At 40.7% G+C, this 15,844-nt stretch overlaps 1 protein-coding gene across 9 annotated transcripts in view; it reads left to right on the forward strand.

Moving 5' to 3' along the window:
- Positions 1-15,844, forward strand: part of LOC126273088 (aldehyde dehydrogenase, dimeric NADP-preferring) — a 308,800-nt gene that overhangs the window by 229,377 nt on the left and 63,579 nt on the right. For 6 of the 9 annotated variants that reach the window (XM_049976507.1, XM_049976508.1, XM_049976506.1 and 3 more), the window contains exon 2: positions 10,411-10,454. In XM_049976507.1, the coding sequence (XP_049832464.1) occupies positions 10,411-10,454 (44 nt within the window). Of the gene's footprint in view, positions 1-9,129; positions 9,945-10,410; positions 10,455-15,844 lie in introns of those variants that run through there. The other 3 variants (XM_049976511.1, XM_049976510.1, XM_049976509.1) reach the window with 3 other exon arrangements.

The raw sequence follows: 15,844 nt of genomic DNA on the forward strand, positions 1-15,844 counted from the left end.
TTTTACACAGAGTACGCGAAAGAACTTGCCCCCTTTCTTGCAGCGGTGTACCGTAGGTCTCTAGAAGAGCGTAGCGCTCCAAAGGATTGCAAAAGGGTACAGGTCATCCCCGTTTTCAAGAAGGGACGTCGAACAGATGTGCAGAACTATAGACCTATATCTCTAACGTCGATCAGTTGTAGAATTTTGGAACACGTATTATGTTCGAGTATAATGACTTTTCTGGAGACTAGAAATCTAGTCTGTAGGAATCAGCATGGGTTTCGAAAAAGACGGTCGTGTGAAACCCAGCTCGCGCTATTAGTCCACGAGACTCAGAGGGCCATAGACGCGGGTTCCCAGGTAGATGCCGCGTTTCTTGACTTCCGCAAGGCGTTCGATGCAGTTCCCCACAGTCGTTTAACGAACAAAGTAAGGGCATATGGACTATCAGACCAAGTGTGTGATTGGATTAAAGAGTTCCTAGATAACAGAACGCAACATGTCATTCTCAATGGAGAGAAGTCTTCCGAAGTAAGAGTGATTTCAGGTGTGCCGCAGGGGAGTGTCATAGGACCGTTGCTATTCACAATATACATAAATGACCTCGTGGATGACATCGGAAGTTCACTGAGGCTTTTTGCAGATGATGTTGTGGTGTATCGAGAGGCTGTAACAATAGAAAATTGTACTGAAATGCAGGAGGATCTGCAGCGAATTGACGCATGGTGCAGGGAGAGGCAATTGAATCTCAATGTAGACAAGTGTAATGTGCTGCGAATACATAAAAAGCTACAAAATAGCAGGTCAGCAACTGGAAGCAGTTAATTCCATAAATTATCTGGGAGTAGGCATTAGGAGTGATTTAAAATGGAATGATCGTCGGTAAAGCAGATGCCAGACTGAGATTCATTAGAAGCATCCTAAGGAAATGCAATCCGAAAACAAAGGAAGTAGGTTACAGTACGCTTGTTCGCCCACTGCTTGAATACTGCTCAGCAGTGTGGGATCCGTACCAGATAGGGTTGATGGGAGAGATAGAGAAGATCCAACGGAGAGCAGCGCGCTTCGTTACAGGGTCATTTAGTAATCGCGAAAGCGTTACGGAGATGATAGATAAACTCCAGTGGAAGACTCGGCAGGAGAGACGCTCAGTAGCTCGGTACGGGCTTTTGTTGAAGTTTCGACAACATACCTTCACCGAAGAGTCAAGCAGTATATTGCTCTCTCCTACGTATATCTCGCGAAGAGACCATGAGTATAAAATCAGAGAGATTAGAGCCCACACGGAAGCATACCGACAATCCTTCTTTCCACGAACAATACGAGACTGAAATAGAAGGGAGAGCCGATAGAGGTACTCAGGGCACCCTCCGTCACACACCGTCAGGTGGCTTGCGGAGTATGGATGTAGATGTAGATATCGCAGCAGTAAATTCTGCAAAAGGTGATTATTCAGGCTTTTGACAGGTCGTCACTTTTAAGTTACAGGTGTACACAGCACCAGTATATAGGTACATAATGAATGTGCTTCTACACACGGATGTTATTTGTAATTATATTATTATAACTAAATAAAATACAAAATCGAAAATTTAAAGAAATAACTGTTATCTACTGAAAATGGACACCTGTTTCAAGGAATCAATTTGGGCACTACAATCTAAAGTTCTTAAATACCTATTAACTAACGAAGAAAGAAACTAATTATTCTGTAGTTCGGTGCAGCACAAATTTCATGATATTTGTACATGCATTAATGTTCGCTGACCTCATGTGTGCATCTGTTCGGGTAAGTGGTGTGCGGCCTCCTACCCCTCCTTCAAACCTCCCCCCCCCCTCCCCCCCCCCCCCCCCACGCACCCAAACGCCCCACTACGCCTCAGTACGCACAGCGTCTCTTCCAAGCGTGCATAGGGAAGGGTGTAGGCAGGAGTTCATTAAACAATAAATTTAATAATTTTTCGTTATTCCTTGTGTTTGCCAACATAAACACAAATGTTCCTCGCTTTTTCAGGTGTCGATTTTTGTGTTTTTTGAAGTAGCGTAAGTTCTTCCTCTCGATTCAAGCTATCCCCATACCAAATTTCATCAAAATCAGTTGAACAGTTTAGTCGTGATAGCGTAACAGGCAGATTTACACTACTGGCCATTAAAATTGCTACACCACGAAGATAACGTGCTGCAGACACGAAATTTTACCGGCATGAAGAAGATGCTGTGATATGTAAATAATTAGCTTTTCAGGGCATTCACACAAGTCTGGCGCCGGTGGCGACACCTACAACGTGCTGGACATCAGGAAAGCTTTCAACCGATTTCTCATACACAAACAGCTGTTGACCGGCGTTGCCTGGTGAAACGTTGTTGTGATGCCTCGTGTAAGGAGGAGGAATGCGTACCATCATGTTTCCAACTTTGATAAAGGTCGGATTGTAGGCTATCGCGATTGCGGTTTATCGTATCGCGACATTGCTATTCGCGTTGGTCGAGATCCAATGACTGTTAGCAGAATATGGAATCTGTGGGTTCAGGATGGTAATACGGAACGCCGTGCTGGAACCCAACGGCCTCGTATCAGTAGCAGTCGACATGCCAGGCATTTTATCCGCATAGCTGTAACGGATCGTGCAGCCACGTCTCGATCCCTGCAACAGATGGGGACGTTTGCAAGACAACAACTATCTGCACGAACAGTTCGTCGACGTTTGCAGCAGCGTGGACTATTAGTTCGGAGACCATGGCTGCGGTTACCCTTGACGGTGCAACACAGACAGGAGCTCCTGCGATGGTGTACTCAACGACAAACCTGAATGCACTAATGGCAAAACGTCATTTTTTCGGATGAATCCAGGTTCTGTTTACAGCATCACGATGGTCGCATCCGTGTTTGGCGACATCGCGGTGAACGCACATTGGAAGCGTGTATTAGTCATCGCCATACTGGCGTATCACCCGGTGTGATGGTATGGGGTGCATTTGGTTACACGTCTTCGTCACCTCTTGTTCGCATTGACGGCAGTTTGAATAGTGGACGTTATACATTTCAGATGTGTGACTACCCGTGGCTCTACCCTTCATTCGATCCCTGCTAAACCCTATATTTCAGCAGGATAATGCACGACTGCATGTTGCAGGTCCTGTACGGGCCATTCTTGATACAGAAAATGTTTACTACTGCCCTGGCCAGCACATTCTCCAGATCTCTCAGCAATTGAAAAAGTCTGGTCAACGGTGGCCGAGCAACTGGCTCGTCACAATATTCCAGTCAGTACTCTTGATAAACTGTGGTATCGTGTTGAAGCTGCATGGGCAGCTAGCTGTACCTGTACACGCCATCCAAGCTCAGACTCAATGCCCAAGCGTATCAAGGCCGTTATTACGGCCAGAAGTGGTTGTTCTGGGTACTAATTTCTCAGGAGCTGTGCACCCAAATTGCGTGAAAATGTAATTACACGTCAGTTCTAGTATAATTTATTTGTCCAATGAATACCTTTAATGGCCAGTAGTGTACTTCCACATTTATAATATTAGCATGGATGACGCCACAAAAATCTAAAATGCGATTCTGATTCTCTAAAACGGTCAGCCCGTTCTACTTCGCTCATATTTTTACCCCTGTCATTACTTCAGCTTTTTTGGTTCTATATTAATATGAGATCTAATCGGCATTAGTGTAGATGGCAACGACAACTTTTATGTTAAGCCTTTTAGCTTCGCCTGTGTATGCTGTTGCAGAGAGACTTAGATGAAAGTTTCTGGAGACAATCGTGCGTTCATAATTGTTAACCAGCCGAAAAATGCTCCTGTCGGATTACAAAAAAGGCAAATGAGTTCCTCTTTAAAAGATTCTGACAGAAAAGTGGCAAACATGTTGCCTCAATCCTCATTCCGCCTTCCTCACAATAAATTTTGGCACACGAACGTATTCGGGATCTTTTAACATAGAACATTCTAAATCATTTACCCGGACTCTCTTTGTAGTTAAGCCTCCATACTCAATATCTCACTGCTAGTGCCACTGTCAAATACACTGAACCGCCAAAGAAACTGGTATAGGCATGCGTATTCAAATACAGAGATATGTAAACAGGCAGAATATGGCGCTGCGGTCGGGAACGCCTTTATAAGGCAAGTGTCTGGCGCAGTTACTGCTGCTATAATGGCAGGTTATCAAGATTTAAGTGAGTTTGAACGTGGTGTTATAGTCGGCGCACGAGTGATGGGACACAGCATCTCCGAGGTAGCGATGAAGTGGGGATTTCCCCTACGACCATTGCACGATTGTAAAGTGAATATCAGGAATCCAGTAAAACATCAAATTTCCGACATCGCTGCGGCTGGGAAAGACACTGCAAGAACGGGACCAACGACGACTCAAGAGAATCTTTCAAAGTGACAGACGTGCAAACATTACGCAAATTGGTGCAGGTTTTAATACTGGGTCATCAAAAAGAGTCAGCGCTCGAACCATTCAACGAAACATCATCGATATGGGCTTTCTAAGCCGAAGGCTCACTCGTGCACTCTTGATGCACGACACAAAGCTTTACCCTTCGCCTGGACCCATCAACACCGACGTTCGACTGTTGAAGACTGCAAACATGTTGGCTGTTTGGACGAGTCTCGTTTCAAATTGTATAGAGCGGATAGACGTGTACAGGTGTGGAGACAACCTCATGAATCCACAGTCCCTGCATGTCGGTAGGGGACTGTTCAAGCTCGTGGATGCTCTGTAATGGTGTCGAGCATGTGCAGTTTTGAGTGATATGGGACTACTTACACGTCTAGATACGACTGACAGGTGATACGCACATAAGCATCCTGTCTGATCGCGTGCGTCCATTAATGTCCATTGCGCATTCCGACAGACTTGGGCATTTTCAGCAGGACAATGCGACACCCCACACGTCCAGAAACATTCTGAGTTTAAACACTTGCGTTGCCTACCAAACTCCCCAGATATGAACAGTATTTAGCGTACTGTAAATCAATGGCAGAAAAACGAGATGCTCGGAAAGCGATACCTTGCAACGTGCTGTTGAGGAGAGATCTCCACCTCCAAGTACTCCTACGGATTTATGGACGTCCCTACAGGATTTTTGGTGTCAGTTCCCTCCAACGCTACTTCAGACATTTGTCGAGTCAATGCCACGTCGTGTAGCGGCACTTCTGCGTGCTCGCCGGGGTCCTATGCGATATTGGGCAGGTGTACCAGTTTCCTTGGCTCTTCAGTGTGTGTGTCTCTTTCCGAGCATCTCGTTTTTCTGCCATTGATTTACAGTGCGTCCAGTGCCACCGTCTCCTCTCTGTATCACTGTGTTCTTTCAGACTGCTGTTTTCCCCACCACACCTCGGCAACTGAAAAATACTGGACGGTCCAACTTCCTTTTTTTTCTTTACATCCACGTGTTTAAAATTTCGGTCAAAACGCGCCCTCTCCTTTATCTACGTATTAAAGTTCGCAAGTCTGTGGCTTGCAGATCCCCCTCCCTATGGTCTCCACTCACCTGTATTTTTCATTATCTCTTCCTCCTCACTCCTTTGCTCCCATTATCTCCATCGAGCTCTCTTTCCCCTGGCACTGTCTCTTCTCTGTTGCACCGTCACTGCCACTATGCTCCTGTCTTTCAGCACATGAAAGTGCGAATATTTTTTCACGGGGAAACGCGGAAGACGAAATGAGGATTGAGGCAGCTAGTTTCCCCATTACACTGTCAGAGTCTTTAAGAGAGGTACACTCACCTTTTCTGTGCTCCGACAGGAGAATTTTTCGCTAGTTTCTTTCTTTTCCCTGCTGCAGTAGAGCGTGCTTCTTATACAGGGTGAAAAATATTTAAACCGACAAACTCTGGGAGGTTGAGGGGACATCAAAACAAATATTTTGCCCTAATGTCATTTTTTCCTGTGAGGATTATTTGAACCGGTGGAGGCCGTATTACGCTCTTCAGTTGTAGGCAACTGCTGTCCACTAGTGTAGTAGTGCATTGTCTCTGTTTACTAATGGAGCGATACACCTGGAGTGAGTACACTGATATGGTTGATGTGTACTACGTAGCACACCACAACGGACGAGGTGCATAGCGGGTTTATCAACAACAATATTCTGATCGCCGTATCACGTATCATACGAGCGAAGCCGTCGCACGGCAAGAACGCTGCAATTTGAGGAAGCTGTCTTGCATCATATGGAACTGTATCCTTCAATCAGCACTCGTGCCATTGCATATAACATGGGGACGAATCAGACGAATGTGAGAACAGTCCTTCGAGAGCAATTGTCCATTTCACTTACAGCGTGACTACAACCTGGAACTCGCTAATTATCCACACAGAGCACAGTTTTCGTAGTGATACCTGGAACAGTGTGAAATGCATCCTATATTTCCATCCTCTGTGTTGTTAACCGATGAAGCAACGTTCGGGCGTGATGGAGTCTTCAACCTGCACAATTCGCATGTGAGTGAGGATAGCCCCCATGCCACAGTTACTAGTGCTCATCAAGTGCGGTTCTTCGTTAATATGTGGGTCGGTATTGTTGGGGACTGTTTAATTGGACCGTATCTGCTACCTAAGCCATTAAATGGCAGGCACTATTACAATTTTCCCGCCAGAGCATTGCCAGAATTACTGGAAGACGTCCCGCTCCCTACAAGACAAGGCATGTGGTTCCAACATGTGGCGCCGGCACATTTCAGTCGTAGTGTGCGTCGATTCCTGGACCAACGGTTTCCAGAAACGTAGATTGGCAGAGGTGGGCGTTTACCATGGCCTGCTCGATCCCCAGATATGTCCCCTCTGGACTTTTTGTGTGGGGAGAGATGCGCAACCTTGTTTACGTAACTCATGTTGCATCAGAAGAGAATCTGGCTGCTCGGATAGAGCAGCAGCAGGAACAATTCAGGATACTCCTGGGGTTTTTGCCCGTGTCAGACAGAACATGATCCGACGGTGTAACCTTTGTTTACGTGTCAATGGAGGCATTTTTGAAAGTCTACTGTTATTGAAAATGGATTGTGTTAATGTATTGTCTCTTGGTCATAAAAAATGGAAAAGTGTTTATTAGTTTAATTAATTTGCCGCCAGAGAAATCTTCCTCTACCGGTTTAAATACTCCTCATAGAAAAAAGTGACATTAAGGGAAAATATTTGTTTTGATGTCCCCTACAACCTCCCAGAGTTTGTCGGTTTAAATACTTTTCACCCTGCATAAAACAAATTCCATAGGTCAGTAAAGTTTTGACTGTTTATGTCTTTATTCCGACACATTTATGTAGCCTGATACACATAAACAACTACTTTGCACGCATAGTATAACGTTAATACAAAATCGTTTGCTCTGCAGTTTTCCTGCATACCTTACTAATCTATCGCAGTTTCGCAGTTCATCCATAAAGCCCGGCTTATGATTTGTATTTTAAGAGCGAAAACGTAATCAGAAATATTTTACTGAATTTGCAGTCTTTCCACTTTCATAATTTTTGGTAGTCATTTTAAGTCTTTTAAGATGTGTTAATGCCCTTTTCAGCTCTTTTTATGTCACTGTAGTACACGTTGGTCATTCCTATAGGCGTGAAGTGCCCATTATACAATACTCACAAAGTTTTGTTGGTGAAAAAAAAATGCCGACTAAAAACATAGTTTGGTGACATAAGAACCCTATCGAATACCCTATAACACTTGTCATGTGTCCACTAAGTCAGTTAAAACTACATTTACCCCTCACAACGGATATTATGTACATATTTTACGTGCGTAAGTGGGGTAACTAGAACCTCTGTGTCTCAATAACAGATCATGACATCGAAAAGAAAGTTAAGATTCCTCGAGATCATCAACTTAAGAACATGTGGTAAAAATTTCGACAATCTCTCATGAATAAAAATTATAGAAGTTGCCATGCCCACAACCAGCACTTTTCATACCAAAAAAATCGTGGTTCTTTGGGGTTTTCTCAGGCACCGCCCTTGAACAAATGGTACTTTATGAGCCGCCTAAGGTCAACCGTGGACCTCACCTAATGCAAAACAACCGAGGGGTTTACTCAAATTGCCTGGGCTGGAGGACGTGTGTAACATTTACATTTTGAATCTAAGGGATAGCTACAGTAAGGCCGGTCTTCCGACAGGTATACAAATGGTAGCTGGGATCGAGATATGGCCACCGGAAACGTCACATTTTCGGCGCGGCTTTTTTGAATATATTGGTACCGTGCATTTACCGACTGCAATGTAATTTTACCTCTTCAGCATGAAAGTCCGTACCTAAAAAAGGAATATACTCGTGTGCCGCCCATTAAGGTGAATTAACGAATTGATCGACCCGCTCCAACGCCACATATCGCGTGTCGGTAATTTGAATCTCCTGGTAAATTGCCTGTGCGAGGCAGAACGTTTATCTTTATTAAGGAGTAGGTTGCTATGAAAAATCAAGAAACTCTCCACTTAAGCAACTTTGCTTATCGACAATTGTGTACTTATAAACTAACCAGTCACATATAGTACCGCATTGGTGAAAATCAACTCGGTGGATGTTTACACATTTACAGCACACCCGCACTTTTCAAAATTGCTTACTCTGTGGAAGAAAATTTCGTCATAGGGTTATAGTTCTCTGCTTTCTACCGTTCACCACCTGAAGAACGAGGTTATGCATATTAAGACTCTTGAATCGCATGCTTCCTGACATGTCACGAGATCATTTCCTGCGCCATCCTTATTCGCCTGAAGTAGCGTTTCGTCTCTGCAATGACATATACGCGAACGAGAACTACAGGCTCCCTTCCCCTCCTAACTTTCTTAGTGACAACGATGTTGGTTGTGTTGGGGAGGAGGAAGAGGAAGAAAAACCATGGTATGGTAATAACTAAAAGCTGTCGTGGAATGTCACCATTAAATGAAAACAGTTTATCATTATGTCGCTTTTCACGGCGTCTCACAAGCTGACAACATAAATGTCTGTGTTTTATATACTTCTTTGTTACATAGTAAGCACAATGCTGATATTTGTGTTTGTGTGTGTGCGGGGGAGGGAGGGGGAAGATTTTTTTCCGTTACTGCAGTAATATCTGTTAGAACGCTGCTATTTTTACATCTCACATCTAAATACTGAGTAATTTGGTGAATAAGACAGAAGCACAATGTCTACGTTACCTGTAGCTTGGAGTTTACCTTTGACTAACCGGTAGAGAAATCCTTACTAATTAGCGCCAGGCAGTAAGCGATCTATGCGAGTGTCCCAGAGACAGAATTAATTAGGCGGCGAACGAAAGAATATCCCTTTTTTCGCTCTATCGCAGCACGTTACCGTTGACAGAACACGAAAGTTACCGGTAACTTACGAAAGCAGTGGTTCACCACACTCTGTATCGAGTGAAATATGTACATTACGCTTATAGTTGGCCCTTAAGCTATGCGGGAAATGGTTTTTATAGCAGCTTGCGCTATAATTTGAATATAGGGACACTGCAATCCACCGTTTCTCCAGATATTCGTATCAGGATAGAAAGTAAAGATTGGCGCGATTTATGGATCACCGCTCTTTTATTCCTTAAAAATACAAAGCACAATAAATCAGTATCTTAGAGCATAAAAGAAACTTATCGTTTAATAACCTCAGAACATTGTTTTTAAAGTTTGTTTAACTCAGTATCACACAGCTTACTAAACTTACGGCCGCACATTACTACCGCAACTTCTGTCGCTTGAAAGGGCCTCACTAGCAGTAACAAACCAGTTTTCCAGCAGTCACGTGATCTACGTCTTTTTAGAGGCATTCACTGCGAAGGCTGAGTGGAGATGGCGATTGACTGCGCTGAGGTGTATGTGCATGTATGAGGTTATGCGGGATATTTGACATCCAGTGAATTTGTGTCCTGTTTAAAAATCATGTTGGTGGCTGCTAGTTGATGGAAGGCTATACTCAGAACTAAGTTTTATTTACTGCACAACGGAAATCGGAAATGGGTAATTGTCTTCAATTTTTGACGTTATTTACGTGCATTGTTGAAGTGAAGTGGTATGAGTTGATAGGTGCCTTGACAGGTTTAGGACTGTTGAAGTATTTGAGTGCTGTCTTTCAGATGTTGAACACGCCCACATACATGTGGTTTCGTCGTTGTAAATAAATGATTGTTTACATGGGATGGGAAGTCGTTATCATCTGAAAAAATTGCGATGTTCATTCGGTTCGTGTACTGTAGTCGGTTGTTGTTTAAGTGAAGCTGTGGTACTGTCTGCACCAGTCTATAATCATAATATGAAATACAACGCGAATGTTGCATACCTATAATTCTGAATAAGGGAGAGAGAGTAACTTCAAAATGTTTATGTTTTGGGGACAAAATGTTTATGTTTTGGGGACAGCATGTCCCAAAAACGCAGAGAGGAGTGATGTTCTTTCGCAAATTAAGATGCTTTTTCGTATTTACAGGTCCGGTGGCGAACGGGAAAGATTCAAGCATGGCCTATTCCAATGTAAGTATAATTTATATGTAACATGTTTCCACAATTTCATTGTGTAATTAGGGGAAGAAGTATCTTGATAGTCTGGTAATGAGCTTACTATTATTTTAGATTCACATATTTTATCCATTGTCAAAGAGAAATATGTATCAGAATTGCATTTCTGTCCAATGTTCATTCATTCATATGAGATATAAATCAGTGAAGGGTAGTTTGCAAGAGTAGACCCTTACTTAGAGGTCTGGGCATTTAGTTGGGCTGCTAAATAATGTGTAGGCCCCTAAGTAGTTACTACTTTCTGGTGTTAGCTTTTTGTAGGAAAGATACTTTTTTTAAAAAAAAAAAAAATAGGGGCCAGTTAAATGAAAATTAGATGGATGGAAAAAAGTAATTAAACTGTTTATTTCAAAAGTAACCACTGTAACACATTTACCCCACTGTGAGAGAAGATGCCAATGCCTTCATGTTTGTGGTTGCCTATGGAACCATGATTGTACTCAGATGTGCATCTCTTTGTCCAACAAAATTGACAGCCACATGTTGCTAAAGTTGTTTAGACTGTACTTCAGAAGTTTCAGTGGGAAGCCCTTATAGTCTTGATCATACCCCATGTGATTTCCATATTTTTGGAGTCCTGAAGAAAGACATTTGTGGCCATATGTATGCTTTGGACGAAGAAGTTCACACATTAATACAAGCATGGTTTTATAGGCACTTGTAAACATTTTTCCATGGAGGCATTAACTGTTTTGTCTCACAGTGGGTGAATGTATTAACTGTTATGGAAACTGCTTTTGAAATAATAAACGCCTTGCTTACTTTTTTCCATCTCTTATTTTCATTCAACTGCCCCTATAGAAACATGTAATAGATAATGTACTGAGTGATAATGTACCTTTACGCTTGGGTAACAACTTTACTGATTTCTGGCAGGTAACACTCAGCCCCAGAATTGTTATGTGCCTAGTCCTAAATCATGTCAGTGCTAAACGGTATGTTTATGAATGGTATAAGTTAGTTAAGTTCTCCTGGTGATGAGATAGTACATTTTTCTTTCTAGTATTGCACTTGTAAAATATCATTATCACTTCAGTCTGAAGGAAATGATTGTAGGATATGATGCACTGCACTGCTGCTTTCCGATATAGGCTAAATGTCACTGTAAATTGCCCTCTTCCCACCTTTTTCTTTTTTAAAATTTCTTTTTAAAGCTTCTAGAACAAAGTGTTAGGCCATTTTAAAGTAAGTATTCATATACACAAACAACAGTTGTTAAAAATGAATTTTTACAGAATGAATAAACTATAAGGCTATTCTCACTATTCTTAACTGCTAAATATAAGCACGTAAGATGTACACTGACTTTGGAAAATGAAACTTACATATCCAGAAGTTACGGTCCTTCCTAAATGAAATTTTGTGGGCTTTTGACACGGATTGCTAAGTTTTTGTGATTATAAACTGATGTCAGACTGTTTTGGGCAATTCAGTGTTTCTGTATAGCTGTATTTACTTACAGTACAATCATGCATGCTAATGATCACACAGGTAAGATGGCATTTTATACTCTTCAGAAAAGTAGGTGTATTAACCATCTGTGACGAGGTAACACTGTGTGCTAGGGTATGGGTGCCCCCAGTTCAGGGAGCATTGTGCTCTGAATTTGGCAATCAGAGGGATTAGATTGATACAAAGTGTCAACTTGCTGCGGTTAAACCAGGCAGGCAGCTGTATTGTAGCTAGTCCAGCAGCTTAGTAGGATAGATTCCTGGGTGTTGGAAGATATATGCTGTGTATGATAGTGAGACGTGAAAGGAAGTCTGGTGAGTAGTATCCTCAAATTACATATACAAGATATCAAAAAAATTACCATATTTTGGAAGGTGGTAGTATGAATGAAATCAAGATAAAAATGTCCAGTAAACATGGACTCTAAAATGTATACCTTAAGAGCCATGAGCATTTGTTCATCTTTGCTACTGTGAAATAAACTCTTTTACTGCAAGCTCTTGCAGTTCTGTTATTAATTGGCAAAAACAATGAATGTGAATGCAAAATATAGGTTGTGGTAATAGACTGACCTGAAGTGTAGCCTGATGTTTACAGTCGCATGATATTTAATGCACTTTAGTACAATACGTGATCTGATGTTTGACAGTAACAGAATAAAGTATTCTCATTTATACACTCATAATTTTAGTGCAGACTGTAGGTTGTTTATAATAGCAAGGAGCTTGCAGTAGATGTGTTACACAGTAGCAAATATGAAAATGTGATCGTAGCTCTTAAGGCAAGCATTTTAGAGTCCATGCTTAAAGGACATTTTTCATTGTTTTGGTTTAGCCTCTTAAAATATGTAAAACTTTATTTTTATACCCTGTATAATCTGCAAGTCATTACAGTGTTTGGTGGAGGAAATGTGGTATAGGCTGTTTGTATCATTCTCCCCCTCTTCCTTTTCTCGTACTTAATGTTGGTAGCTCCAGCACTTAATCCCATTTCTTTTAGTGTACTGTCATGATCATTATGTGTAACATATGTTAAGAAAGTAATGAACTCTACTTGTAATGTTTGCTTTTAACAATTTAATAAAAAACCTCTTCTGTTTTAAACAGTCTATCATTTAGATTCTCTCCTAATACATGCCTCTGCTGTAAAACTTGCCCCCACACCCACTCACTGTCACCTGCTCCATCCCCACCACTGGTAAATACCAAAGCCATTAGCAACTTGTAAAATTATGCATGTAGTTTGACAATTGTCTTGTCATCTAACTTTTGTCATCTATTTGCTGTTTTCTGCATCAAAGTGTCTTTGAATTTGCATTTCGTTTGTTGACACCTTTAATTCTTGTTTCTGAAAATTATGTTTAAATCCTATAATAGTATAGGGCCATTCCGTGCCAAGTTTCTAATATCGAGAAATGTTCCCACATGACCATCATGGATTTTGATGAAATTTTGTATGAACATTCACACATATCCTCAATGAACACTGGTAAAGTTTCAGTTTCAGAAATTCAATACTTGCAGAGATATAGTCACTTGTTTGAAACCATAGCACAGCTTTCTATAGTGCATCCTTGAATTTTCAGCAACTTTGAGATGAGACATCTCTGTAAGTATTTGCACGAAAGAAATAAAACTTGGCCATCTTATACAACTTTTAGAGCTCTTTGAAGTAAAATATTAAGAAAAGGATTTCTGAGCAATATTCGTATAGATAATTTGAAGCAAAGTAGGGCGAAAAAATAGCTGTTTAAAAGAAATGCGAAATTTTATTTTTTTATATCTCCAAAAGTAATTGTGGGATGTACATGAAACTGTGCACACCATAACTCACCAACACAAGGTCTTAGAATATAAAATTTCATTCTCCTATTGCTTTCCATTATTTCACAAATCTAGGGTGAAGTTGACGATTTTTCAAAAAATGCTAAAAATGGGTATTTTTAGTCAATTTTTTCAAAAAAGTGTTTTCTCCAAACTCTTCTAAACTATGGCCATTAGAAAGAGCATATTGTAAACTATCTAGAAAAGTGGATTTGGTTTTGCAATGCAAGCATATAAGGCCCTAAAAAGTAGCATCATCAAAGAGGCACACTGGAAGTTTGAACACATTTTTCTGGCACTCAAATTATACCTGAAACCTTTTATTATGCCTAATAAATGTTTATTAGTGCCTTGAATAAGTGAAATAAAAAGATCTGGTAAATAGGTACTGAGACTGTCAGAAAAACTTGAAAACAATGAGAAGTAGCCCTTCTGCTTTTATCGTAAGTGTTCATCCGCATAAAACTCTATTCATTTGTAAAAAAGAGAGAGAAGAGATCATAAAGAATTCAATGAATAATAGCTTCATATTTTTTGTACTTCTCAAAATTGTAAATATTTACAAGTGGAAAATGAAGACCTAATTTTTGGATTCAATTGTATAAAACATTTTTCCAAAAAAGAATCGATTTGCTTGAATGATGCATCAAGTGATGTAAATTTTCCAGTCAATATTGCAGAGATTTTAATAACTAGGTGTTGTAACCTGTGAATTTTTGTCTTAAAGTTATTAGAGAAACATGTGAAATTGGTTGGTTAAACATCTAAGAGTTTTAATTTTGCATGTAATCACACTTAAATGTAGCCTACTACCTTGGTAAATAAGTAACCACTAGTTTCACAGAGAAAATTCACAAGATTCACTGTTTATAGAAAATATAATGGCAACAATTACTCTAACAATCAGATTGTTTCATTATTGTGAGCCTTGTTTGAACAATCAGTATTTCAGTGGTGTGTTTGCAGCATAGTAAGTGGGTACTCGTGACTGAGTGTGGCTTGTTAAGTGATTCATAAGACCATCAAAGTTTGTAATTTAATTTAAAAAAAAGTTTTGATTGTGTCTTTTATAGCATATATCTCTTATTAGATTTTTTCACTGGTATTATACATTGTGTATAATTTCATTCAGTAGCAGTTTGTCTGACATTTAAGCAGATTATAATTTGCACTTAGAGGCCAAATACATTATTTAGTTACTGATTAGAGATGGATGCAGAAGGGAACAGCATACCTTCCTGCCCAATTGGGCAAGGAGATAGTGGAACAAAGTGTCATGTCACTTTCTTTGCCAAAAAAGGTGCGGATTTTAGTGATGAGGAAAAAGAGTTGTTGGTCCGACGATCTGAAGCAAAGCTGGACAATACCTCTCAAGTTTACCCACACCGTGAAGCCCTGTTACAGGTTACAAAAAATTGCTTCAATCCCTTTGGGAAGGTGCATCATAATGTTAAGGCAGGAATTTGCACTCTTGATACTGAAACAGCTAATAAGGCTTCTGATACGTTGAAGAAGCAGCTTGTTAATAACATAAAGCCAGGTCAGAAAATTTGTCCGGCTTGCAGGACTACCTTAAATGAACACTTGGACGAAACTTTATCAGCCTCCTCATAACATTCTGATGAGGACTTTACACCAAAAGAAGAATTAAACAGTAGCTTATTGTCTGTCCGTATTTCACCCCTGAAGAGAACAGTAAGCTACAGAAATAAGTCTCAATATGTGAAGAAGAAAATTCAAAAGGCTCAAAATGCGATTTAAAACAGAATTGTAAATGCAATGGGAGTAAACTGACAAATTGAAGATGCTAGTGAAATTAAGGAATGTGGAAACTGTGCCGACTATGCACATTTGCGGACTGAACTGAAAGCCAAGATGCAGAATGTAATTCATAAAGAACAGATGCAAATTTTAACCTTGGCACCTGTAAGTTGGACAGTCAGACAAACAGCAGCTCAGTTCAATGTGTCTGAAAGAACGGTGAGAATGCTCGGAAGCTTAAGGCAGGCAGGAAATTACCAGCAGAAGTTGCTAGTAGAGTGCAATTTTTTTTGAAGATGATGAGTATAG

The sequence above is a fragment of the Schistocerca gregaria genome, chromosome 5 (genome assembly GCF_023897955.1).
Source record: "Schistocerca gregaria isolate iqSchGreg1 chromosome 5, iqSchGreg1.2, whole genome shotgun sequence".
NCBI lineage: Eukaryota > Metazoa > Arthropoda > Insecta > Orthoptera > Acrididae > Schistocerca > Schistocerca gregaria.